Source organism: Crassostrea angulata, chromosome 8 (assembly GCF_025612915.1).
Source record: "Crassostrea angulata isolate pt1a10 chromosome 8, ASM2561291v2, whole genome shotgun sequence".
NCBI lineage: Eukaryota > Metazoa > Mollusca > Bivalvia > Ostreida > Ostreidae > Magallana > Magallana angulata.
In genome coordinates this window covers 12,252,235-12,279,641 of record NC_069118.1, presented here as the reverse complement: position 1 = coordinate 12,279,641, position 27,407 = coordinate 12,252,235, and the positions used below count along the sequence as shown (strand labels likewise).

General features: G+C 34.6%; 1 protein-coding gene across 1 annotated transcript in view; it reads right to left on the bottom strand.

Annotated features, from left to right (window-relative positions):
- Positions 1 to 22,487, bottom strand: part of LOC128159311 (multiple epidermal growth factor-like domains protein 10) — a 40,851-nt gene extending 18,364 nt beyond the window's left edge. Inside the window, exons 1-4 of the mRNA XM_052822367.1 lie at positions 22,421 to 22,487; positions 18,732 to 18,866; positions 18,459 to 18,593; positions 11,493 to 11,630 (exon numbers count right to left, since the gene is read on the bottom strand). Of these exons, the coding sequence (XP_052678327.1) occupies positions 11,493 to 11,630; positions 18,459 to 18,593; positions 18,732 to 18,866; positions 22,421 to 22,487 (475 nt within the window). The remainder of the gene's footprint in view (positions 1 to 11,492; positions 11,631 to 18,458; positions 18,594 to 18,731; positions 18,867 to 22,420) is intronic.
- Between the last annotated feature and the right edge of the window lie 4,920 nt (positions 22,488 to 27,407).

Sequence of the window (27,407 nt, the reverse complement as noted above, 5' to 3'; positions counted from 1 at the left end):
GTGTAGTATAAGTGTAAAAAGCTTTACATGTTAACATGTACCTGTTTTCATTTGGCAAGTTAACGAAAGTCTGCGCGCTTAAAACTGGCAAAACGTTACCACAGAAAGTATGATGGTTTATACAGGAGGCTTTAATTCATGACAAAAAATAATTAGAACTCATGCTTTTTTTATAGAAGTTAAAGTCATTGTTGTTTAGTTCTTATAGTGCACATTAATGGTATGGTACAGATGTTGTCAGCTAGCGGTGGCGAAAACCTCATTAACAGAATCATTTATCATATCAAACAAGCAAATAACCATTAGCAAAGCCAATCTCCACTTGCTTAGTGACCATTTGAACTTTAAACTTAAAAAAAAATTCCCAGTGTATTTATGGTCAGTAAACGAACATTCTTTTTCTTTTCTTGTAAAACACAAAATACGTATTGAAAAAAAATCGATGCATTACATTTTAGTCATCATACTGCATGCATTTAAAATCCACCTTGAAATGAATCAGAGCTGTGTGCGTAGTATAGACCAATCCACACTTTACAAAAGTTATGTCCCTTGGCAGCCATCTTTGGGGAAAACCCCATATATTTCTCACAGTAGCCTTTGTAGTTTAGAGGGTTGTAACTTCGTTATTTGACATTAGAAATCCGTTTCTGCTGTGAATTTCAATTGCCCCAAGTTGGGACAACCCACACATCGAAGGAATAAATTAAATTCCAAGAGATTTCTTCACAGGACGCCCAAATATTTGGTTGCATAAAGAAGGGAAAAGTTGTTTTTTCCCTTTTGACCTTTGTGTTGACCCCGCAAAGGGGAACAACTTTTGCAAAGTGTGGATTGGACTATTATGTAAGCTTTCCTCGCCCGCGGCCGAGAAAATCTGTCACCATGGTCGCGGCTGGACTAACTAGCGGTCAGCGGTTATCTAATACACGAGAGTTGCGTCTCTCACGCGGGTAGGTTAAGGCAACTCCGAGTTTAATGACCGTCAAAATTCTGATCAATTTAAAAACTGTTTATTTTTATGAAAACAGTGCGGAATATTAATATCAAGTGAATGTGTTCACCAAGATATAATTTTTCTACTTCGGAATCGACTCGATCTTTGAAGCTGCCGTGCCATGGTATCACGTGACAGTTAAAAATAGATCACTTTTTTACCTTAACAAAAAATTAAAAAGTGTAACACTACCCCGAAGTTTATTTGTATGTTTGCTACAATAATTCGATCGGCAATTAGTTTATGTTTATTGGTATTACTGCTAGAATCCTATTGTTAATCGCATAAAATAGATGTTGTAAATATTTATTGAAAACCCTCTCAATTTCTATAATTTCATTGAAAATACTTCGTATTTTTCATTTAAAACAACAAAGCACAGGATTCTTCAATTAGTTTAGGTCATATACCGTTGATATTTACCCAAGTCATCTTTCATAATATCCGGGGTAGTGTTACACTTTTGCCTTTCTTTGTACACACTGACAGAGGAAAGGCTGGTCAAACCATATAAATGTCGATCTGCTTACCTTATAACACTCGCTGATTAAACAAAACATCCATGCCTGTATTATACTGATTATATCCTAACTGACACTCATCTAAATCTTAGGTATCTGTATTAAATAAGTCTTATTTCGGCATTGTTTACACTACATTCCGATGATTTGTCTCCCGACATGATCTTCTCTATTAAACATGCTTGTGACGTCATCAATGATAATTATACGTAATAGAGAGAAATCGAAGATTTAAGAAATGAAGATAATAATTTTTCTATTGATCGACGTATCAAAGAAAAAATTGACCGGAAAACTTCATCAATGCGCGTAGCGCATTGATGAAAAAGTTTTCCGGTCAATTTTTTCTTTGATACGTCGATCAATAGAAAAATTATTATCTTCATTTCTTATCATTTAATAAAACATTTTCAAATAAAAAAAATGTGAAGTGTCATTGATCAAACATGTAAATAATGTAAATGAAGCGGCGCGTATGAATACAAAACAACAACAGCAACAGTATTCAAAATGGATGCGCCTTCAGCTGATGCAGAGCTATTGAGCTGAATTTAATGGATTAAACACAAATAGTGAGTTAAAATCTGAACCGGCTGAATTGAAAACGAAAGGAAAATACATGCGATAGCTTGTGATATTATTCCCTGTGCAGAAAAACTCGTATTAAAACTAGTTTTCATGTGAGATCGCTGGAAAACGCAACTGGACATAACCATCCAAGGAAAGGCGATCGTGTACGAAAATAGCCGATATGTCGACAAAGAATAGTATGTATAAGCGACTCTTGTAAACGTTGTGGTAACTAGATAGCCAGTGATGTACTTAAATGGCATATCTGCCGCTTGGAATGCGCCGAAGGAGTTGATGCATTACTCATAGCTTTTCTTTACGACTCTACTTCTGATGACCGATCATGTACGTGTGTAAATTTGAAACTTGTGATTATCGTTACCAAATTTGAACAGCAGTACAGTGTTACCGTGAAAGTTTATAGGCCTATATGTTCGTTATAACATTCCTGGAAAAGGAACAGCCAGCCTCGCTGTAAATTAATGTTGATTGATCTCAAGCAGACGAAATCGTGAGAAGACGCTTAATTTTCTATTTCGTGAATCAAATGATGTGTTTCGTTAATTTTTGAATGTTAAACTTTCAAGTTTTTATATTCACAAGATTGCATTTTCTTTGCTGACAATAAAACAGACACAACTTTACATTTTGTTGACAGTGTTTATCTTGGAAATACCCGTTCTATAAATAGTGTTAGATCAAAACAGTTGAGAAAAGTAGATCCGGCGAAAATTTTATTGATGCAGGTATCAAAGAAATTTTTCGACCAATCAGAAGCGCCGATATCTCATCAAATTAATAAATATTAAATGATATATTCAGTTAGAAGAGTTTCTAGTGATATTTTATGTCTGTAGTTTTTATAATTTAAACCAGAGATAAAGTTATAATCGACATGTTTTTGAGTAAAATATGACATCATGCTGCTTATTGTGACGTCATATCGATCAGAGGAATTTGATCGCTGAGAGTTGCCTTATCATACCCGCGCATATATCATATATATATCATATCATATATCATACCCGCGCGAGTTAATTTAGCTGCGAACTGAAGAATTGTTTCAGTTTTGATTACACATAAAGGTTTATTCCTTTTAAAATTGGATTAAACGATAGTGTGTCAATTATGAAATCGTTCAGTTAATTAATAAAAGCAATGCCATTCTCAATCTAAAACAATAGACAACTCAAATATTAAAACCTTTAAATAACAAGTAATAGCTTTCCAAAAAGCTTGCCTGACTAAACAAATTTATTCAATGGAAGCATGTATGTTTTAATTAGGCTATCTTTGAGGAAATGAATTTTAATTTTTCGCTGCTGATCATAAATTCTAGTGCATGTACATGTGTACATGTTTCAGGGTTTGACACTAAGGTACGTCCGACCGACATTGTTTAGTAAAGGATAGGTCCGGTCGGGTTAAATGTCTGTGTACTAGCCCGACTGGTCGTGTGAAAAAAAAAAGTGTTCACATAATCGCTTGAAATTAAATTATTTCATTAAATGTCCAGCCATAGGAAATAGGAAAGGATATTCAAGCACGTATTGTTTTAGAAAGTGTGTGGGGCAGCTTTATCCAAAACATCTTGACAAGCAATTAATAAAAGGGCGAATTCTCGAAATCATGAAAAAAATCCTAATTGTAACTTCAATTCAATTAGATTCCTTATTTTCAGTTTCATTTATTACATGCTCCGACAATTTTCATTTATTAAATATGTAAAGTTAAGAAATGTGTCTGCTGCAAAAAAAGGGAGAAGCAGCCCCTACTCCCCACCCCCGTTTTTACGTGCCTGCGATGTGTACACACGGTGTGTACACACGGTGTGCTGGTCAGGAGTTATTCTCTTTTGAGAAGTGGACAGGCATAGCCTACGTGGATGTAGGCTATGCCTGTCCACTTCTCAAAAGAGAATATGCTGGAGTATTCTTCTGTGGTCCCATTTGGACTCGGCCACTAATCGACGCGCAAAAACTATAAATGAGACATTTTGGCGCGAAGTCCTGCTTTACCATTCACGCAACGGCTGAGATCTCGATCCGATGGTTTGAATGAACTCATCCATTGGCATTGATCCATGGAGAGGGGGGACAAATGATTTTTTTACATTTGTTTTGTAACAACTACATATATTCTACTTTGGTTCGAATGTTTTGGAAGAAATCTATCGAATTAACACACATACTTGACTAGCGATTGTTTAATGTAGTATTGATGTACATTTAGTAAGATACACGAGTTTTGTGCCCCTTTCAAGATAAATGAAATCGCCCAATCGATGAAAATCGGGTCACACCCCGCTTCGGCGATTTAGTTCCTCCAGTAAACATTCAAGCTATATGAATATATATTTGTTTTAATCTAAACTGACGATTCTTTGGTAATGATGACAATCCAACACCAATTATTACTTACATTGTACCGTAATAAACAATTTGTAACAACTTGCTGCGATCACCCCCCCCCCTTTCCACCGTTCAACTACATGTATGGCTTATCTATTTTTAAATCAGGATTACACACGTGCATGGTGAACAGCCCTTTTACTTGAAAACTCTTGCTCACTGATGTTATTACATCTTATATAACATTCTTATCAATTGTGAATGTAAATGCTGACACATTAAACATGCATCTGTTAATCTTTTTTGTGAACAATCTTGATATTACTTGCTCCAATTGTCTGCGCTGTTTCGGAGAAGGCAACTTTTAAACCTTAGATATGCCTGACGTCATGACGTCAGGCAATGATCATCCATCGCACATGGCCAAGGAGATCCCGCGCAAGTGGACATCTTCTACATGTACCTTATCACGCGTGCATGTTTGGTATTTTGTACGAACGCAACTATTTTTATTATGTTTTCAACTATTATATTGTTTTAAGGTGAACAGATAAATTTATTTTACTCGTACAGTTGATTTAGCATTGATTTATACGACAGCGTACAAGGTAATTTAAAAATCAAATTATGATCCAAGTTCCATGTTACATGTTTGCTGTAGGTGCTGGCACGATAAAAGCATGCCCTGAATTGAGGCAATCGGTGATTATTTTAAAGAAATATTTACATGAGTTTTGAAACAAGTTTTGTTTAGATTCTATCGGTCACATATTAATAACTTCTGTAGTGTTTCTACATGGTCGTTCGTTTCATTGTGAAAACGAACTTATTTCTGTGTTGCCCTCCCACCGCCCCGCTGCCAAGTGATCTTCTTTTTTTTTTAAATTCCAGATCTGTCGAAAATCTTTTGATAGTGACTTCTTCTTATGTGTAACATTTTCTTCTGAGCGTGTTTCTCTTCCCCACCCGTTTTTTTTATTCGGTCAGTCTTTGTATATTTCAATTTTCTTTATTGTGCACATTCAATCGCCACGTGCTACCGAAAATCTTGTGTCGCTTCAACGCACACAGCTCAGAACATATATAGCCCCAGGTTATTGATGGCTGCAGATCATCAATTGTTATGTAATTCATCAACAGTTGGAAGGGTGCTTTCTTCAAAGTGTTCAATTATCAAACAATAAGACTTTTATTTTCACATTAAAGGGACATGGTCACGATTTTGGTAAAAATTTATTTTTCTGTTTTTATTATTTACAATCATTATGATTTAGGAATGCATTTTTTATGATCAAATGAAATTTGGGTGCCAGTCGATGAGTTTTAAGGAAGATACAGGGCTCACAATTCTTCGTCATGTAAACAAGGCTCGTGCCCTGTTTTTGTTTACATAGGTTAAATATACCAGTAAAAAATCTTTTTCAAGCTGTTTTGTCTATCGTTTTATTCATTTTAGGCATAAATAAACAGTTACTAACGATTAACACATTCATTTAAGGTCTAAAACTGGAATTTTAACTTCAACATTCAAAATGTAAACAAAAGCTTTGAAGAATTGTAAGCTCTGTAACTCGCATATAACTCAAGAAATGACAATAAAATTTTGGTTGCCTATTAAAAATGCCTTACTGAAGCATTGTAAACATTAAAATCGAAAAAAACATTTTTGACCAAAATTGTGAGCATGCCCCTTTAAAGGTGCAAGATCGTAATCTGAGAACGTGGCTATTATAAATTAACCTGTTGAACACGCTAAACTTCTATTATATATAGTTATGAACACAATAATATATATTATAATTAAAAGTTTTAAGTCAAAGGTAATTTTGTTCTTGGGATTAGATTTCATGAAATAGCTATGCAGGCGGTCGCCATAGAAATCATCAAAGTATTGCAAGTGTGGACATATTAGTTCACTTGAATTGCAGACTATAATATAGCTACACGTACACATCTGCCTCCAAAAAATATATGCGCTTCTCAAAGGTCAGACGAGACGTTCCTCGAGAATCTTTTTTGTATCTCCTCGTAATAAAGAGTTCCAATAAAAAATATTAATTTTATAATTACTTTAAAAATGATCAAAATTTACTTGACTTGGTTATATGTCTAGATGGCCAAGTGGTTAGAACCGTGGCCAGTCACTGCCAGAAGCGTATATGTTCTAGAGGTCGTGAGTTCAAAGCCCCGGCGGAGATATAGTTCTAATATAGTGAATTTCGCTGTGCTGTAGATGCATTTATTTTTATATCAGCAATTCAAGAGTATTTTCAAGAAGATTACATATAGGAAATTGCATACTCTAGTATTTTACAGAAATGCCCGGTAAGGTACCCTAATTTTTTGCAAGAAAGCTTGTCAAAATAGTAGAAAACCATCAACAAATTCCTGGAAAAAGTTATTTAAAATTGAGGAACGTGTCGTCTGACCTTAAGTGAGATGGACATGTGTTCTTTGGGATTTTTTTATTGCTAATTATATGAAAATGTATTTTTAAAAAAACACGTTTTATTGTAGTTGTGTGGTATGAGGTTGTCATTCAACTTAATTTACTTCCAAGGTTAGCTACAGCCAGTGGAATACTAGTTTTAGGTCAACAATGAATACCCAATCTATTAAAATACAAGATGAATAGAGAAAAAATATATTGCCTGTGACATGTACGTAATTTTTTGATATATCTTTATGATAAAACAGAGAAAAGCAAAAAAAAAACAAAAACAAAAAACACACATACAAAAAACAAACATGGAACTTGCATCTAATTTACTTCATGTACATGTTACCCCAAATATCCGACCGAATATGCCCCTTTGTCACATTTAATTAAATTAACTGAAAATAAAAACCGTAACACCATAATTTTTCGCTTATTTTTATTTAAATTTCTCCCGTTTTTCTATTTCAAAATACATACGTAAACTTTCTCCGAGAGAATTACTTTTGATCTGATAAAGGAGAAAAAACTGACATGAAAATAGGGCTTTTGCATATTATTGCATCGTCAAGAGAGGTCATATTCATTTCTGTAAATAATGTTTTTTAATTTTACGTTACATATCGGTGTCTGTATATCAGGTGTAAAATTTAGACGCTCACTTATGCATGTATTCTCCCGATGATCTTTGATAGCTGATTATTATTTTGAATGTTCAAGTCTAACTCGTATTATTAAATATTGTTTTGCCTCGGACTAGAATGTCGCGACGTCATTGGATGAAACGCGTCACGTGGCTGCCTTACAAATTTCTTTAAAAGGCAAGCGTCAAAATTTATAGGGCAACATGGCGGACATAACGTTATTTGAACTGATTTTTTACACAAACGTTTGTTTACATATCAAACTTAAGGTCCTCGACAAAACAAAACACTTATTAGGTTTGTTACTGACTGTTTAAATAAATTTGTGGGGTCGGTAAAGTCCATATGGACTTTACCGACCCCACAAATTTCTTTAAACAGTCAGTAACAAACCTAATAAGTAATAATATCAGCCCTGAAGAAATTTTCAGAGATGCCATCAATATTGACTATTTACCAAATTTTGACAGCACGCAACAATTTCAAACTTGCACATAGTCTTCAAAAATTTAGAAAGATTTAATTACAGAAATTACTTTTTTTTAAAGGCGGGTTCTTTTTTTAAAAATACATTTCCTTACATGAGTACATGTATATAACAATCCTTGCTATCCTTAAAAATTTAACTCGCCATTAAACTTCTCATTGTTTAAACCCCTGTCACACTGGAGTTGCGTCCTCATGGCGACCCCGCTGCGTCATTGAATAATGTAAAACGCCATGGTAAACAAACTAGAGTCTCTTACAGCGCCGTAACAACGCAACGGCATCTTCCTTCGCCGCGGTGGAATATTCTAGACCATTTTAGAACGCCACGCGACGGCGCGCACTTTGAACATGCACAAAGTACGCACCGTGGCTCTGCGTTCTGATAAACACGCCGTAGAAGTGGAGTAAGGTCGCCGTCACAGCGCTGTAAGGTCTCCAACAGCGCATGTGCACGCAGTCAGCGCGCAGAGCACGCCGTGGACGCGCGGTAAAAACTCCTAGCACGTCCCGAGCGCTCGACGGATACCCAGCGAGAGCGCAGTCAATCGCCAAGTAGAACTCTGAGGAAACGTAGTTGGGAGCTTTGTAAGAACGCCTCAGTCGCCGTCAGGATGTCGTGACATTTTTACTTCTAAAAATTTTGAATAAGATTGTATATTTTTTTTCTTCTGAATTTTCCTTGCGATCCTACGGCGATTCCATGAATTTTACAACGCCGTGAACACGCCTTGGGAACGCAACTTGGTGTGACAGAGCCTTAAAGAGTTTTCAAAACAATTACACAAAGTGTGTTCGACAAATAGTTTTCCTAAAACATTTTCTTCCTGTCTTTATACAGGCTTTCAATCACAACACGTTTTTATAACAAAAGCAGAAGTAAAATTTTAGTCATTAGTCATTATAATCGTTTGACACAAAATCATGTAAATTTTCAACTCGCAGCAACAACGGAAGACCTACTCGTGGTTTTGCCACGAGCTTTGCTCTATTTCTTTATTCTATCGAAGGAACATCGTCTGAACCAAAAGGTATTTATAAAATCGAATAGTTAAAGAAAATATGCGGCAAAAATATTTTGGGACGGATATAGTAAAATTACTAATCATACATGTTGGCCTTTGGCACCAACTGGCAAACAAAATTATCCCATGGACTCCCCTCCCCACCCCTTAACGAGGCCGGGTCTAATTTTTTCTGCCCTAGATTTTTTAATGAAATTTTTTACAAGAATTTCTACTAATAAATTTATTATTTTAAGATAAAAAAATAAGACATTTACCATACCGTTTGTTTAAGGGGTCATCTCAAAGTTTGTTAATATTTAACATAGGACCCTATGGGATTTTGCTTGAAATGTACCAATTTTGCACATTTTTTAAACTTCTGCCCTAGGGATTGCTTTTTCTGTTCTACATATTAAAGTTATAGCTAAAAGGCATCAAATGGTCAAATAAAAAAAACCTTTTACCTCCTGGTTTGTTCCAGGGGTCTTATCAAAGTTGATTTTTGTATGCCCAATTTCCCAGATTCGTCAGATAATGGCTATTTTTTATTTGACAAAAGCGGAAAAGGTGATCTAAATAGTATTATTAAAACATTCAGACATATTTAAGTAATAAAAAAATATATAACATCACATATTAAGGGTCATTGATATAAAATACATGGTTACTGTCTGAAATATATGAATTTAGCTATATTTAGGCGGGTTAAGAAAACGTGACAGAAGGCTAGGCTTGCTGAACCCTCTTCACGTTTTCGACCCGAGCCCAAATATAGCTTATACTTCGAGACATTTATATTTATTCCACAATATAACATTATTTTTACGCATCAAACGAGATATTTTCAACAATTTTCGCTGAATATCTGCAGTTGAAACTATCACGCCATGGCGTCAACCAAGCAAAAAGATGACGTCACAATACAAATGAAACGCTGCGCGAAAGCGTGCGTACTCGTTCTGTACTCGGCCTCGTTAAGCGCCCAGGAAAATGATATGGAACCGGAATGACGTCGTATTTACTACCCCCATCTCTAAGGATCACGGGACTACAAGACTAGGTCATTTTGTTGGTTAAAAGTTGTGAAAGTTTTCAAAATTGTAAGCATTAAAGTGATCACCCTGTGTTGTAAATTTACTACGCGATCTTCGTTGGCTCATTTTGTGGAAGAACAAAAAGCGCTGATCAGACACCACACAACGCTTACCAAAATGATTCGGTAAAATAAAAATATCAATCATTCGAGTGGGTGGGTGGGTGGGTGTGGGTGTGTGTGTGGGTGGGTGCACCGCATACACACAAGTTTTCGACTAAAAACTACGTATTTGTTGCATTTTCAATTCTATTCCTGATAATCATATCTAAACAAGTGTATTTAAGTAGATTTTTTACTCTTCGAATATCAGCAAACTTGTCAAAAATTAATATATATTTCCATGAAAAATGAAAGTTATATAAGCAGTTATTGTTATGAGCTTGCTTATTTCATGAATCGATTGACCATACAGAAAAACTTCAAAAGCGATTATGTTACAGTTTTACTTTAACGACCTGAATTTAAGCACAATCTGTTTAAAAATTTACGTGAATATACCTAAAATCATCACCGAGTCCTTCAATTCCAGACATCGATCAGCGAGGTTTTGTTTACGTGCGAGCACCTCCCATCTACATGCAGAATTCCTGCACGGAACTTTGGTATTAAACTGCCTTACAATAAACGCTTTGAGAGTATTGAAAATTCTCTCTCTCTCTCTCATTTTTGTAAAACTTATAAGAATACTTATAATACTTTATACACTAAAACACTAATTTGTTTGTTATTAGCCGAATATTAATTCATAAAACAGGTTGGTAAGGCAGAGTAGGAATATCGTCTAAAAGTGTTGAAGTCTGTCGTGTGAATATGCTTTAAAGTCTCGTTGAAAACGGAAGACCTTAGTAAGTTGTTTAAAACTTCCAATCCAATTAATGTTGGTGTTTGGTGCATTGTTTCATTCGACGTAAATTTATCATTTGTTCGAGGACGTTGAAACGAGTTAGTTTCATTTGTATATAAAACAATAACTTTCTGGTGTCCCAATACACCTTGAGATAATTTCTCAAATCAGCAGAAAATAAGTTGATTATGATACATAGCATGCTGCATACATAAGTCATTTAGGCAAAAGCAAAAACATAAGCAACTATGGAGAAAAAATTCTGATCTTCAGAAAATATGAACAAAAGGCCATCTGCAGTTCACATGCCCAAAAAATTAACCAAATCGATGGGTACAAACAATTTTTATCGCCAGCTTGTGACGCAGTGCCTTAAAACATATGTCTTTTCTCCGTTTTTCTCTAATCACTCTACACAAACCAATGCCCTTCATGTGTGTGTGTGTGGGGGGGGGGGGTGCGTGCGTAGGTTTTTGTGCTGCGAGATCATTCAAATGACAGATGACACTAATCAACTCTACAAATGGTTTCACCCTTACCATTGTTACAATTTTGTCCAATGTATCCTGGTTCACAGCCAGTCCTACACTGTCCAGTCACGTGGTTACAACGAACTCCATCCCGGCAATGGCCGCAAGTAAATTTACATTCCGCTCCATATGATGGACTAGGGCACTCTGCATTGAGGAAAAAAAGGACCCTTATATGTTTATATACATTGAATAGAATACTTGAGTCCCTTTGAGACATGTTATTTTCCAACCAACTTTGTCAAAATGCAAAAAGAATTATGTTAATATGCATGCCCATTATTCATAGTTACATACTAATTATCTTTGTTAACGTGCATTTTTATACCCGCACTTTCTAAAGAAAGTTCGGGTATATTGTTTTTACCCTGTTCCGTCCGTCCGTCCGTCCGTCTGTCCGTCCGTCCGTCCATCTGTCACGTTTTACTTTCTCAAACTGCTCTTACATCTTATAAACCAGCAAACTGAACTCTTGGAGTTTGATTTGGAGTATAATGTTGTTTTGTAAAAAGGTTTCAAAAATTCTCTGGTAGTCCTGGGGGTCAAATAATTGGTAAAAAATGACGTTTTTTCACAAAAAACCTTCTTCCTCGAACTCCTCCTACATTTTAACAGTTGACAAATCATCTTTAGAAATATGTATTAGGGTATCCTATAGATGCGCAATAAGGTTTTGGAATTTTCAATTTAGTCCTGGGCTGAAAAATAACGGTTTTTTTTGTTTTGTTTTTTTTGTTTTTTTTTTACAAAAAAAAATGGTTTCATAAACGTCATCCTTTTTTGGCAGTGGCCAAATGATCTTCTAGAATGTAATTGGGGGTGTCATATTGAGGTGTGATCAGGTTCCAGAATTCTTTTTTTATTAAGGTGATCAGTGGGCAGCAAAAAATGACGTTTTTTGCAAAAAAGTATGGTTCCCAAAACTCCTCTTACAACTTTTGGAGTAGCTACAACATCTCTTGGGATATAATTGGGGCTGTCCTATAGATGTGCAATGAGGTTTTAAAAAATTAAATTTCATCCAGGGAGTCAAAAAGTAGCAGAAAGTTGACGTTTATCACTTCAAAAAAAACATAGATCCTAGAACTCCTTTTATGATTTAATGGATAGACACATCATATCTTGGGATATGATAGGAACTGTTCCATAGATGTGCATTACGGTTTTGAAAAATTAAATTTAATCCTGAGGCCCATTACCTACATACCTTTTAATGCCCTTTAAGGATCAAGAATATATATAGTTAAGGGCCAATAAGGGGTGGGGATCTCAACCGTTTTCGAGATATTCGTGCACTTCCTGTTCGAGGGGGGGTCATGACCACCCCCGGGGCCCATGACCTACATACCGTTTGATGCCCCTTCACAAGGAACAAGAATATATATTGTATAAGGGTGGGGATCTCAACTGTTTTGAAGATATTAAGGGACTTGCTGTTTGAGGAGGTCAGGACCACCCACAGGGCCCATGATCTACATAACAGTTGATGCCCCTTGACATCAGAAACATGAATATATATAGTTTAGGGGTCATGATTATAGCAGTTTCTGAGATAAATGGTAATTTCAAATTCCTGGGGGGTGGGGATGACCCCAGGGGTCAGATCTAATAAACCCTATTTATTGCCAGTAACAGTCAATATATGATTATGAAAACCCTATAAACCCTATACCCCCGAAAAGTGGTTGTCTAACCTAATATGAGAAAAATCAAACCAGGGTGCACAACTAGATATGCAGGTCTATCATATACTAGAGTTTTGTACAACTCTGTTCAGCCATCTCTGAGAAACAAGTTCAGAGCGGGAAAGAAGAAGACGAAGAATAATAATTCATGTATTAAGAACCCTACAAAAACAATAAGTCTCCAAATTTCATTCGGGAGACTTAATAAAAAAGATTAAATAGAGAAAGGATCATCAAACATCAATAATTTAAAGACAATTTTCTGATACTAAGAGGGTCAGGATGACCCTTAGGGTCATGACTTACATGCCATAATGATCTGATGCGCCATGACCTAAGGAGGAATAATATCTTTGGATTAAAGTGGGGATCTCAATAGTTTTTATGATATTTGATAATTTCAGGAAGACCACTTGGGATCATGACCTACATACCATCTGAAATGCCTTGAACGAAGAAACAATAATATAATATGTACATGATATATGATTCAATTTAAGAACCCAGATATAGATCAATCATCTATGTTTTGTAATACTTCCTATGTATATATACTTGTATTAGTTTGTGTTTTGCTCTATACTATTCATGTTCATGACTGTAGTATGGCTTATTCTTATTTTAAATTACATTAAAAAATTGTCAAATATATGACTTGGAACCCCCACCCCCAAACAAACTCAAATATAAACTGTTCTCCCCCTTAATTGTCGAATAATCTATCAAAATAAAAATATAATTTGGGTGTCTAAAAACTAGAAACTTTATAAACTGGTAAAAAATGTTATTCTTAAAAAAAAATTACATTACACCTTGCATAATTGACAAATGATCTATTGAGATATGATCAGGGGTCATATTTCTATCTTGGAATCAATAACTAGTATTCATTGACAAGTAAAAATTAATCACAATAAATGATTCAAATTATAAATGTTTATACTCCGCATTCACCCCCTCCAATCTAACCTGGTTCTAAAGATTCAGTCTTCTAAATACATTTTTACATGTGTACAGTAGCAAGTTTTAAATCATTTCTTGATTGCTTTTTCTCTTCTGATATTGCTTAATTCAATTTTTTAGATTTATAAACAAAACATTATATGCATGTGTATTTGCATATTTAGGGCAATTGTAAAGTCTCTTAAACAAAGCAGTGTCATTATTAGGCTAGGAATTACCCACATGGATTAAACAATACATATGAATAAGATAAAATACTTTATTATTTCTAGTTCTAGAATGTCAGAGTGTCTCCAAGGGGGCAAAATCTATATACAACTTTACGCACAATGACACAAAGAGCAAGAATAAATTATATGGTTTAGGGATGAGGATCTTAGATCTCAGAAGTTAACAAAATATACAGTGTATCATCATTTCCTATTTCATAAGGGCGGGGGTGGGGGGGGGTTGGTTAAAGACATCACCTGGGGGTCATTAATGTACTTTACACCATTTGATGCATCATAATGACATTAGAAGGTATTTTGTATTTTCCTGTTTTGTGGGGTCAGAACAGTCCCATAAGGTCATGACCTACATTGTATTTGATGCATTATAATATATTAAGAAAGAAATACTCCTTCCTTCCTATCATAACTCATATAACAAGAGGCCAATGGGACCACATCGCTCACCTGAGCAACAATGGGCGTTCAAAAGATATTGTGCCATATGGCCCTCGGTAGAATAACAAAATAATAAATATTGTTAAGTATTCGAATCTTACACTTATTTTTGCATACAGGTAATCTTTGACATTGTACCTTCATGAAATACTGTTTTGACACAGAATAAGAAAATCCTACGCAAGATATAGAACTTAATATTTGGTAGGGATACACTGTTATATAACTTCTAATTCCCTGTATTTTCGTTCTGCCCCCCTCCCCCATTTAATAAAGCGATCAAAATATATGAGAGCATATAGGTACATTTTCTCCCTCAACTACTTACTAGTTATTGTATTTTTTTAAAAATATAATAGTTATTGTATTTTATCAAAAAAATCCTACATGTATATATGTGAAGAAGAAAATTGCACCTCAATGCGCTCAATTTGTCAAATTAAAAATATTCAACAATTTAATTTGTCTTCTCCATTATAATTAAATGACTGTTGTTTACCTCGCGTAAACGCGAGACTTTTATAACTTTACTCACACTTGATTGATGAATACACTGGAATGAAAAATTTTGTCACGTGACATGTTAAAGAGCTATAAAAATCAATGTTACCGTATTGACAGGCACATCACTCTAATTTACTATGGCCCACCCATTATTTTCATTTTTATTCAAAAATAACAAATGGCTACAAACCAGGATAATTTTCCGCTGTAATATTTTCTTAGTAATAGAGATAATTCTTTTATCCTCGCAACAGAAATGTGTCAGAACTATGAAAACTGTTTTAACGATGTCGTTTTTATTTACTAACATTTCACATTATACATTGTATAAAGAGGGGGCCCCAGAGAGTAGTTACATACAGCATATCATTCTTTAATTTTTATGTGTACAAGTATTTAACATACTCTAATTCATATAGAATTTCTAATGATCAACAAAAATTTCAGCGTAAATCGTAGAATTATAAGCATATAAGGTTTGAGTCATATTTTGTTCACATGAGTTTATTACATTCAGCTTAAGATTTTTAACTTGGTATATTATAATTTTCCTATTTGGCATTTAAAATGGAAAAAAATGAATGGCATCAGATCTGTGTACAAACATAGAATTGTGAGCAAATCTCTGTATCTTGCTTATAATTCGAAGCTTAACACTCAAATATGGTAAGTAAATAGAAATTGTAAACAATTGGATCCCTCACTCCCTTCCCTTCTCTAAATCTGTGCACACGATGATGTACATGAAGGCACACAGAAGCAAATCTAAAACCGGCAACCGCCACGGGGAGGGGGCATAATTTAATATTTTATTTTGTTTGTAATAATATTATAGACCATTATACTTTCTATGACATAAAAATTCACTGCAAACAGTTCAACCCCAAATTGCACATAAAGTGCTGCTCATGTGTATTATCATATGGGAAGGGATTTCATCCTTCAGTTATGAAAAATATAACTTTTAAATGTATTACCGGAGCTTGCATGTGGCCTTCATTTTTAATCAAACTGGTACAAAACAGTGTTATTTAGGGGCAAACACTTGGTGCGGGTATTACTGTCTAATGACAGCATCTAGTTTATAATTACCTTTGTGTACCCCTTAATCAAAAATACTACATGTAATTATTATGATACTAATATCATATACTTAATACACTTTATCATACACAATACATTTCGACGCCCCTTTTGTGGTTATTTTTTAAGGTTTCTCACTCCTCACGTTTTGATTTCATTGCGAAAATGATCATTTTTTTTAAAAATGAATTTAAATATTATCATCACGGAAAGATCGATATTTCATTTTATTACTCAACATTCATAAAGAAAATCCATTTAAATTCAAGAAACAAACAAGACTTTTGGGGAATTTTTTCGTGCGAAAGGTTTCAGACGAAAATGACAGAAACAAGCAATTTTATGAATTTTCAAGAATCTTTTCTTTTCATTATACTTTATTCATTATTCACATTTTTAAGATTTGATAGGTTTGTAACATATTCTATAGGTTCTGTGTGACATGTACTAAATCTTGAGTGAGAGACGTTTAACGTAAAATCATGCAGTATATACATAACGTCAGATTTTTTAAAGCAAAATTTTTAGAGAATTTTGCCTTTGAAGCTCTTTATCTAAAATTTGACATCACTGGCCACTCTGTTTTTTTATTATGTTGAAATGATACTGAATGAAAATCTAGACAAATTGGGTAAATATCATAAAATTCTTGATATTCGAAAAGTGTTTATTTTGTTCAAAATCAAATTGTAACTATTATAGAAACTGTTTATTTTAAGTGCAAAAAGTTCACAACAAAGTTTATGCAGCTTCGTACATACTTCTCTCGTAATCCCTCTATTCTGTGTGAACATTGTGCATAATTAAAAACAATATTTTAAGAAATAAATTGCTTAATCAAACATACTGACAACAAATTCTTATCAGGCTGAAATTGTATTTTAGGTGCAAAAAGGTCAAATTAAATGGGTCATAACTCAGAGATATGAATACTGACCCCTCGCCCCCCCCCTACCATTATCTTAGTATTTTGAAGTATGTTTTGTCTACAGATTGCAATGATATGCTTGTCGAAAAACTCTTAATGCAACAACATTGAGGAGTGGGGTACCTTAAGAAATTTTGACCGTATGCTAGTAAAGTCATTATTTAATTTCATAAAAAAGTCTATTGTAGGTTATAAAAAGGTTGGGATTTTATTAATTGTGAAGATATTTCAAATTACTGAACTCTGTTGAAAACGTGACTGTGTAGCTAAATAGATATAATTCATTAGGTTTTCAGCGACAATTTCTAAAGATGTCCAATCCGAATTTTCTCTATCAGTGTTCAAATATCTACGCATTTTTATTAAATTTATCAAAAACTGAATGATGACAACATTCAAACATTGATAGTACTACTTAAATTGAACTTATTCTGCTGGCATACATATAAAATGTTTAAGGTCAATTGATAAGCATTTTTAGATATGGTTATTGTTTTGGTTATTTTCCACATTTATCAATTTTTTTCATTGCGTGCCATACGATTATCTTAAAAAAGTGAGATAAAACAAACAGAGATACAAAATTATTTTGACTAGCAAATAATTAAAGTATTCATGTTAAAAATATAGTGCTACCAAAATGTTTAGTGGAAAACAAATCCAGTAAATTAGTCCAAATGTCCTTTGTTTTTGGTTTATATTTTTCTTTTAACCTTATAATGTAAAAATATTGAATAGTATGTTTATTAATGATTCATTTTATAGATATTTTTTTGTATTTTGAACAAAATTTCCTCCTGACATTGAACTTCAACATTCTGAATTTACACAAAGTGAAAAATGAAAGTGCAAAATGAAATGAAATGAAAGCCATCATGACGTCAACCAGAATGGTTTGTATGTGACGATCAATTTGCATGTGTCATGTGCGAAGATCTCATTATTCAAATGTCGATATTGGGTTACGCTTTCGTTATCAGTGAGTTTCAGGACTAAATCAGTCAATCAAGTATATTTGAATTCTTAACCAGTGAAAAATAGTTATTATTCTGAAGTGGAAATTACAATTTAATGATTTTTAAGCAGTAAAAACTTTCAACCATTGAAGCTAAAATCTATTTTCTATCAACAAAAGTTGTCTAACCTTTATTGCAGCCATCAGTGTACCATCCAGGATCACATCCATCATCGCATGTTCCGTTTACCTTGTTGCAGCCATCTTTACAATAGCCTTTACATACGAAGGCGCAATCTTTTCCATAGCTTCCTTTTTGACAGGCTAGAATATTATCATTAGATGATGTAATATTTTTCTATCAGATAGGATTTGAATAATATTTTAAAAATCAACAAAACTACTAAATCTTAAATCGTGCCCGATTCTGAATTACGACGTTCGCTTATTTTCACTACTTACACGATTCACAGTCACTACCCATCCATCCGACTGAACAGTTGTTACATCTGCCGTCTTTGACGTCACATACTTTGTCGAGGCAGTTCTTGGGGCAGACATATTTGCAGTCGTCTCCATACCATCCGGGAGCACAGGCTTCAAGTAAAATGTTAATTATGATATAAAAAGTAGAACTTTTATGCAATAAAAAATTGATTTTCAAAAGCACCATGATTGTTGAATGAATTGATCAACATAACATAACTTTCAATCACATATATAACTAAAAATACGCATCAAATATACGGATCGATTTTTAAAAAAATCGCTTTCCAATGACTGTAACTTAGTCAATTCACTGTATAATCCATTTTAACAGCATGTGCTCTAACAGCTTCTAGAGTATATGTCATACTTAAGAAACGAATGTAATACTCATAGAGAAACGATCACGCTGTATTTTTCAGCTAAACATACATGTCAATTACAACGTGGCCTACTGGGAACTGATTGGAAGTCAGCTTATAGCCACTACAAGGAAATTGATTGATCTGATTTTAATACCATGACAAATTATACGCGCGTCTACTTATGATCATATAGCAGCTGATACAGTTTTGCCCTAAAATCTAGTGAAATTAAAAACATGTTTTTAATGTGACACAAGCTCAGAAAAAAATAATATTGATGTGTAAGACAAGTCAATATTCTTACTTTCTTCGAATACCAGTGCGTTTATCTTTACATTAATCTTTATAAAATGATTTGAAATTATAATGACAAATTAAAACATTGATTTTTCTTATGTCTTCTTCTTGTTACGGTGTTTATATATTATAAATGTTAAAAACAATAACATTAGAAAATTGCAACAACTGTTTCTTTAAAAAATATATCACCTTGAAGCTTTGGAGTAGAATCAGCATGTTTTTAGTCTAAACTTGATATTTTTGGATCAATTTGTGCCATACATGTATCATTTATATGTTTTGAAACGACCCCTTTTATATTCATGTGTATGATGTCATCAATTTATGTGGAGGAACACACAACAACAATTAAAGAAGCATGGAACCGACGCCATTGTTTTGTTTTATCTACAGGCTAATCAAAGCCTTATAGGACCCCCTTGACTTTAACACATGGTGTCAGAAATGTGCAATAGATAAACTGGAACCATCAGGAGTACTTTTTCTCACGGGGAACGTGGCAGAAAATTGGAAAAAGTTCAAACAAAGGTTTGATGTTTATATGACTGCTACAGGTGCGGCCGAAAAAGGTGACAAGCAAAAAGCATGCATTTTCTTACACGTAGGAGAAGAGGCAGTTCAAGTTTATAACACCTTTGTATTTGATGATTGTGATGAGTATAAATTAAAAAAAAATACTCGAGAAATTTGAAGCTTATTGCACACCAAAACGCAATAACACGTATGAGAGATATAAATTCTTCACGAGGGTGCAGAGGTCCGATGAGACCATAGATCAATATGTGACGGAATTACGAACTATGGCAAAGAAGTGTGAGTTTGGGGACTTAGTAGATTCGCTCATTCGTGACAGAATTATTTGTGGGGTACCAGACAACGCACTTAAAGAGAGGCTTCTATGTACAGTCGACCTCACGTTAGACAAAGCACTTGCAACCTGTAGAGCAGCAGAGTCTACAAAGGAACAAATAAAAAGTATTGTCCCTTCATCAGAAGTACATGCGGTCGGTACCAAACCCAAAGACAAAAAAGTATGGGTATCTAAAAAAGGTAAAAGTTGTGCACAGTTATGTGGACGGTGTGGATATGATGACTCGCATAAAACTTGTCCCGCCATGGGTCAAATCTGCATTAAGTGTAATGGTGCAAATCACTTTGCAAAAGTCTGCAAATCAAAAGGCAAACAAAATAGCATGAAAAAGAAAATGCCGAAAAAGAAACATGTTCATGATATTCAGGATGAACAAGCTTTCTTGGGAATGGGAATCAATTAGAAATTGGATACAGGTAGCCAAGTCAACATCTTGCTGGAGAAACAGTATTACAGCCTACGATGGAAGCCAAAACTCCACCAGACGAATATACAGCTTATGTCATACAGCAAGCATTGTATTCCAGTCCTAGGTGCATGTGTTCTGGAAGTTACCAATCAGGGCAAAGCAGCTATGGTTTACTTTGTGATAGTTCAGGACGCATCGACAGCAATCTTAGGCGTAAAAGCTTGCGACAAGTTAGGACTAGTAAAACGCACATATACAATAGAAAACTGCACAAAGATTGAAGACACAACTGCACAGATTGTGGATCAAAATAATGACTTGTTCAATGGATTAGGATGTCTACCGGGTGAACATAGAATATCCATAGATCCAGCTGTTTCACCAGTAGTGAGTCCATGTCGTAAAATACCTTTCGCTTTACATGAAAAACTCCAAGATGAACTTAACGCATGGAGAATATGGGCGTCATATGCAAAGAAATCGAGCATACAGATTGGGTGAGTCCGATTGTAATAGTGCCGAAAAAAGACGGAAAGATCCGTGTGTGTCTGGATCCAATTCAGTTGAACAAAGCTTCCAACGAGAGATGAGATTCATGCGAAGTTCAAGGATGCTCATTATTTCAGTAAACTTGATGCTCGTACTGGATTCTGGCAAATGAAACTGGATCAGAATTCCTCAAAACTTACCTGTTTCAATACGCCATTCGGAAGGTGTCGATTTCTACGTCTACCATTTGGTATCACATCACCTCCCGAGATATATCACAGGACGATTCACATGATATATGAGCACATACCAGGATGCACGACAATAATGGATGACATTATAGTATGTGGTTCAACGCTACAAGAACACAACCAACGACTACAGCAGGTGTTTGATGCATCGCGCAAATCCAATCTCAAACTGAATCGCGAAAAATGCGTATTTGGAGTTAAGGAACTTACATTCGTCGGTGACACTATATCTGCAGAAGGAATCAAGCCAGACGAGGCCAAGGTCAAGGCCATAACAAACTTTGAGACTCCAAAAAGTAAGAAAGATGTACAACGTTTTTTAGGCATGTTGAATTACCAGGCAAGATATGTTCCAGACTTGTCGTCGAAAACACAAGTTTTGCGAAAATCTCAGAGGAAAACAAACCAATTTCAGTGGACTGCAGTTGAACAAAATCATTTGAGGAGCTAAAGGCCATATTAACAAGTACACCAGTACTTAAATTCTTTGACCCGAACAAAGAGATTAAAATCTCTTCAGATGCCTCTAGTTTTGGACTTGGAGCAGTGCTCCTACAGAGGCATGACAACGAGTGGATGCCGGTGGCTTATGCTTCGCGAGTTTTGTCAGACGCCGAAACAAGATATGCTCAAATCGAAAAAGGAATGCTAGCCATATCATTTGCATGCGAACACTTCCACCAATACATATTTGGACAGGTTGTAGAAGTGGAGACCGATCATAAACCCCTTGTGAGCATCTTTAAGAAGTCTCTGAATGACTGTCCACTACGATTACAAAGACTGCTGCTGAGGGTACAGAAATACGATCTGCGTATTGGCTACACGCCAGGAAAATTTATGCATACCGCTGATGCGTTGTCCAGAGGAACGGGTATGTCCACGAAACTGACCAAATCAGCACAGAAGGAGGATCTTAAAGTGTGTGTAGACTCTGTCATAAAGAGCCTACCCATACAAGATCGTAAGGTACAGATGACCTGAAATTGCAGTTACTATCAGAAGTAATTGTAACAGGATTTCCAGAAACACGCACTGAATGCCCATAGGAAATATCAGAATACTGGAATATACGGACAGAGTTGAGTTTATGCGATGGAATCATCATGAAAACAGACTGCATTGTCATTCTTGTCACATTGCGAAAGGAGATGCTAACCAAAATCCACACAGGTCACCTTGGTATCGAAAAATATCGAAATCGAGCCAAACAAGTGATGTATTGGCCGGGAATGTATGCACAAATCGAGGAAATGGTGAATTCATGTTCAACATGTATCAAATTCCGTCCAAAACAACCGTCTGAACCACTTAAACCATATGATCTATGCAATTATCCATGGGAAAAAGTGGGAGCAGATTTGTGTGTATTCAATGGAGAAAATTATCTTGTGTTATTTGATTACTACTCCAATTATCCAGAAGTGTGTCGTTTGCACAATGTGTCAAGTCAATCAGTCATTAATGCAATGAAATATGTGTTTTCAGGCCAAGGCATACCTAAAATAGTGTTCAGTGATAACGGGCCACAATTCAAATCAGCTGAATTCAGTGAATTTGCAAAGTCGTATGATTTTCAGTATCATACATCCAGTCCATTATACCCAAAATCGAATGGGCTAGTCGAGAAAACCGGAGGCATTGTAAAAGGCCTATTGAAAAAATCTGCGGATGATGGATCAGATTTCCACATGAGTCTACTCATTTACCGTGCAACTCCTATACTCGATGGAAAATCACCAGCCGAAATATTGAATAATGGACGTAAACTGCGTTCGAACTTACCAATGGCTGATAGTTGCCGGGGTAACCATTTAACCGAGTCTTATGAACGAGCAAAGATACAACAGAAACTCAAACAAAAACAGTATCATGACAGAAACACGAAAGAGCTATCGCCGTTGAGTTCAGGACAAACCGTCCGACTTCGGGATCATAATTGGGGTAACTGTGGCAAGGTGCTAGACCAAGTGGCTCCGAGGTCATACTTGGTTCAAACTGAAAATGGACAAATGTACCGCAGAAATCGTAGACATATTTTGCAATCAAATGAACAGTTTACACCCTATGAGCAATATGATTTTCAAAACAATGATACTATTTATCATTCTAGTCATAATCCATGTGATGATGGAAATACTCCATCACTTAGTCATGATATGTCTATTGGCACCAATCATGTACCAACCCAAAATATGTCAGGGACCACGAGGTCTGGTAGGTCAGTTAAGAAACCATAGAGATTAATTGAAGAGATTTAATTTGCTGTGTGTGGGTAAGATCAGTATCATGAAAATGGGGTATGAGAGGAAGGACATGAATAGCTATGTCATTTGTTGTAAATTTTAGATAAGCTGTACTGTTTTGTTTAGTTTTGTTTTTTGTTTTTTTTAAATGCTAGTTGGTTACATTGCACAAGCAATTTATAGTTCATTGTTTAGGTGGGGAAAACAAAACAAACACTGTAACATCCCAAATCATAATTAACAACAGAATTTAATTTCTTTGTCTAAGAATAGTTAATGCAAGGTTTCACATGTTTTACTATCATATTGTAGCTCATTTGACACAATTTCTAAAGAAGGAAGATGTATCATTTATATGTTGTGAAACGACCCCTTTTATATTCATGTGTATGGTGTCATCAATTTATGTTGAGGAACACACAATAACAATTAAAGAAGCATTGAACCGACGCCATTGTTTTGTTTTATCTACAGGCTAATCAAAGCCTTATAGGACCCCCTTGACTTTAACACAATACACAACTACAATGTTTGAGTTCAGGTAAGAAATGCAAATGTTATTGTCATTTATATACGATTTGGGCCGAAATCGTTGCGGGAGTGAATAACGCACATACGACTACATAACATATCTAAATTGTTCGTACCATTTACAATCTGACTATCGCCAAAACACCAATTGTCTTCCAGTCACTCAGGTTACCCATTGCAATTGTTATTTGTCAGTCATTGTCCGTAACAAGAAAGGCGACAAAAAAAATTATTTTATCTAGATCAATAGCTGGCTTGTATTTCAAGTGGCTTTAGTTTCAAAAGCATACGAATGAACAGTATAAATTAATACGTTAGTCATGAATCTCAAAAACATCAAGGTGTTTTTGAATATAAATTTAATGCAAAGAATACATACCTTAATGCTTAATATTTAGTTAATAATATTTTGTTAACTGTACAATGTAGGTCTCTAACTTTTTATTTGGTTTGCATATGTGATATTGTTCTGTAAATGTTTAGTCGCAAACAAATTTTGCATCATACATATTACAATACGAGAAAGTATTATTTGGTCATTCTTTTTAATATCATTGTACTAAGTTTTCAGCAATGTTTATCCCCTTGTCAATTCGTCTACTTTTACTTCAGTTTCCTGTTTATGTTTTGAAAGAGAAGATTATCTTCCTGTAATCGATTAGAATTATGTACAGGTAATTGAATTGTATCTTTAGTGTCTTCTTTGCGTTCCCAATGACCGTAAATCATATTCATCAGTGTTAACAAATAACCTTATATCCAAAAACAAAAACTAAGTACAATGATATTGAAAAGAATGGCCACACAATACTTTCTCGTATTGCAATATGTATAAAGACTACCTTAAATATATGTCTCAATTATAAAGAAAAATGTTGATGAACATTCAAAAACGCAATTTAATTTTTTTTTTTCAAATAGCATTGACTTGATCCCAAGTTAAACGCACCAATTTTTTTTAAAGTTCATTGATTTGGTCTCAAATTTCTAAATGCGTGCGTGACTTTGCCAAATTCTGAAGGGATAACGAAATGTATGTTTGAACCCTTTGTATATTATATAAAGAATAAAACATGTTAAAACCAGTGTATTTTATTAATAACCAGTTTAACAATACGATATATACTTACCAATGACCCCATTCAAAAAGATTAGAGAAACGATGCTCTTCATGCTCAGGTGTTTGCTTCTTGCGAGCATTACTGGTATGGTATGCTGTGATTGCCTAAAATAATTAAATGAATGAATAATAAAATGATATAATTTTGAGTGTTTCATTTTTTCATTTTTACAACTTTAAGTGAATAAAACAAAAAAAAAACATATTTTAAACGCTATCACATGATTTTAAGGAATAGTATGTACATCGCCGAATAAAACTTAAATAAAATATAAAAATTTCTCTGTGGTCACCATTTCATTGTATGGGCAATTCCTAACGTTTATTTTGTTTTCTTATTTCGTCTTTGATGATATGAAACGCGTGATATTCGAAACAATGACAGATATAATGATAAAAATGTAGTCGAACAAGCATTTCATCCTTATCATAGGCGAAAAAGAAATTGTTGGGAATGTGGTTGTACTAGGTTAAGCCCCGAATATAATTACAACAACAAGAACAAATAATGATGACACACTTTCATAGATCATTCAGTCAGCTTCCTTTTTTTTTACCCTAGATCTATTTGAAATAATTCGATTTAGGAAATTTAATATTCATATTTATGTCTACAAATAGTGATACAAATATGAATTTGTTATTCACCCTATATTTCTCCTCAAAACCACAGGATCTGTTTATTTAATATCAGAAAAATATTTCCTTTTTGGGCGAATTAACACGAAAACAGCTCTCCGTACATATGTTTATTGTTTACATAGTTACAATGCCGTTTAATGGAACGAGGTAAAGTAATTAAGTTTGTCCGTGACGTACTGTCTTTCCACTAATTTATTTAAAAATTAAATTTGTTGTTATGACTACTTTCCTTAACTCATTATAATGAAACCATGAAATCTATTCAAGTGTTGCTCCCAAATGTAGACCTTAACCCGGTTCAATGTAGGAGATAGACAAGGTCATTATTACCATTTGTAGGATCTTTGTCCAAAAGTCTTTTTGGCACAGCCACAATGGACGATGTAAATATACTTGCGTCTCACATCAATATGTTGACAAGGCACACAAATCAAATGGCAAACTTATTGGTGCAACACAGCGATCATTTGTCTTCATTTATGAAGTTAACCGATTCCCGTATGAACAACTTGAAGAATGGTATTAAGAATAATGCTAATGCAATTTCACTTTTGGCTACCAAGTGAGCTAATGTTAGTGAATTAGAGGCTTCCTTTGTAATTATTTCAGAAGTTTTATTAAATCAAGTCAACAAAGTAACAGTGTACAAAAACAAAATGAACTGGTTAGTGGCAGCAGTCCAAACTTTTATTGAAGGCAAATTGTCCAAATCAACCATTGGTCACACTATTAACCAAATTAATCATTTGTTATGAAAATCATATCATGGGTTTCATCTAGTTCATACAGACCCCTCAATTTTCTATTCCAAAGGAAAAATGTTGTATGCAAGACACAAATCCACTTTGTATATCCTCCTCTAAAATTCCCTATCTCATTACGCTCAACTAGGACCCCAGGTCACCTGCTTATTCACAACTACCAAATCTGTGCACTCCACTACAAAATGTAGTGCATTGCAACCGCAAAGTGAAAGTAGAATAACTAGTACCACTACTTAGCATTTAGAAATGATATACAACAGGCAGAAATGTATTTTTATTAAAGAATACCCCTCTAAGTATTGGAAGTACACTATAGAGGATAAAAAATTCAACATTGACTGTTATTTGAAAGATATATGATATACGTTATATAGACATAAGGTGACCTGTGGTCCCCCTAAGAATATATAAGTTAAATGTAACAGAAAATCCTCCTTATTAAAATATCAAAGTACTTCACCTTGTTACTCTGTATACGTAGGTGTAGCCTGTAGAAAGAAGTAGTTTTGCCCCCCCCCCCCCCAGCCACCCACCCATAGACTTTTTACTGATACTTTAATATAATGGTAAAATGATTTGATAATAAATTACATTAGATGACATCTGGTTTCCGTAATGGATGCATGCCAAAACAGTTTTGTATAAAAAAAATATCTGACATTTT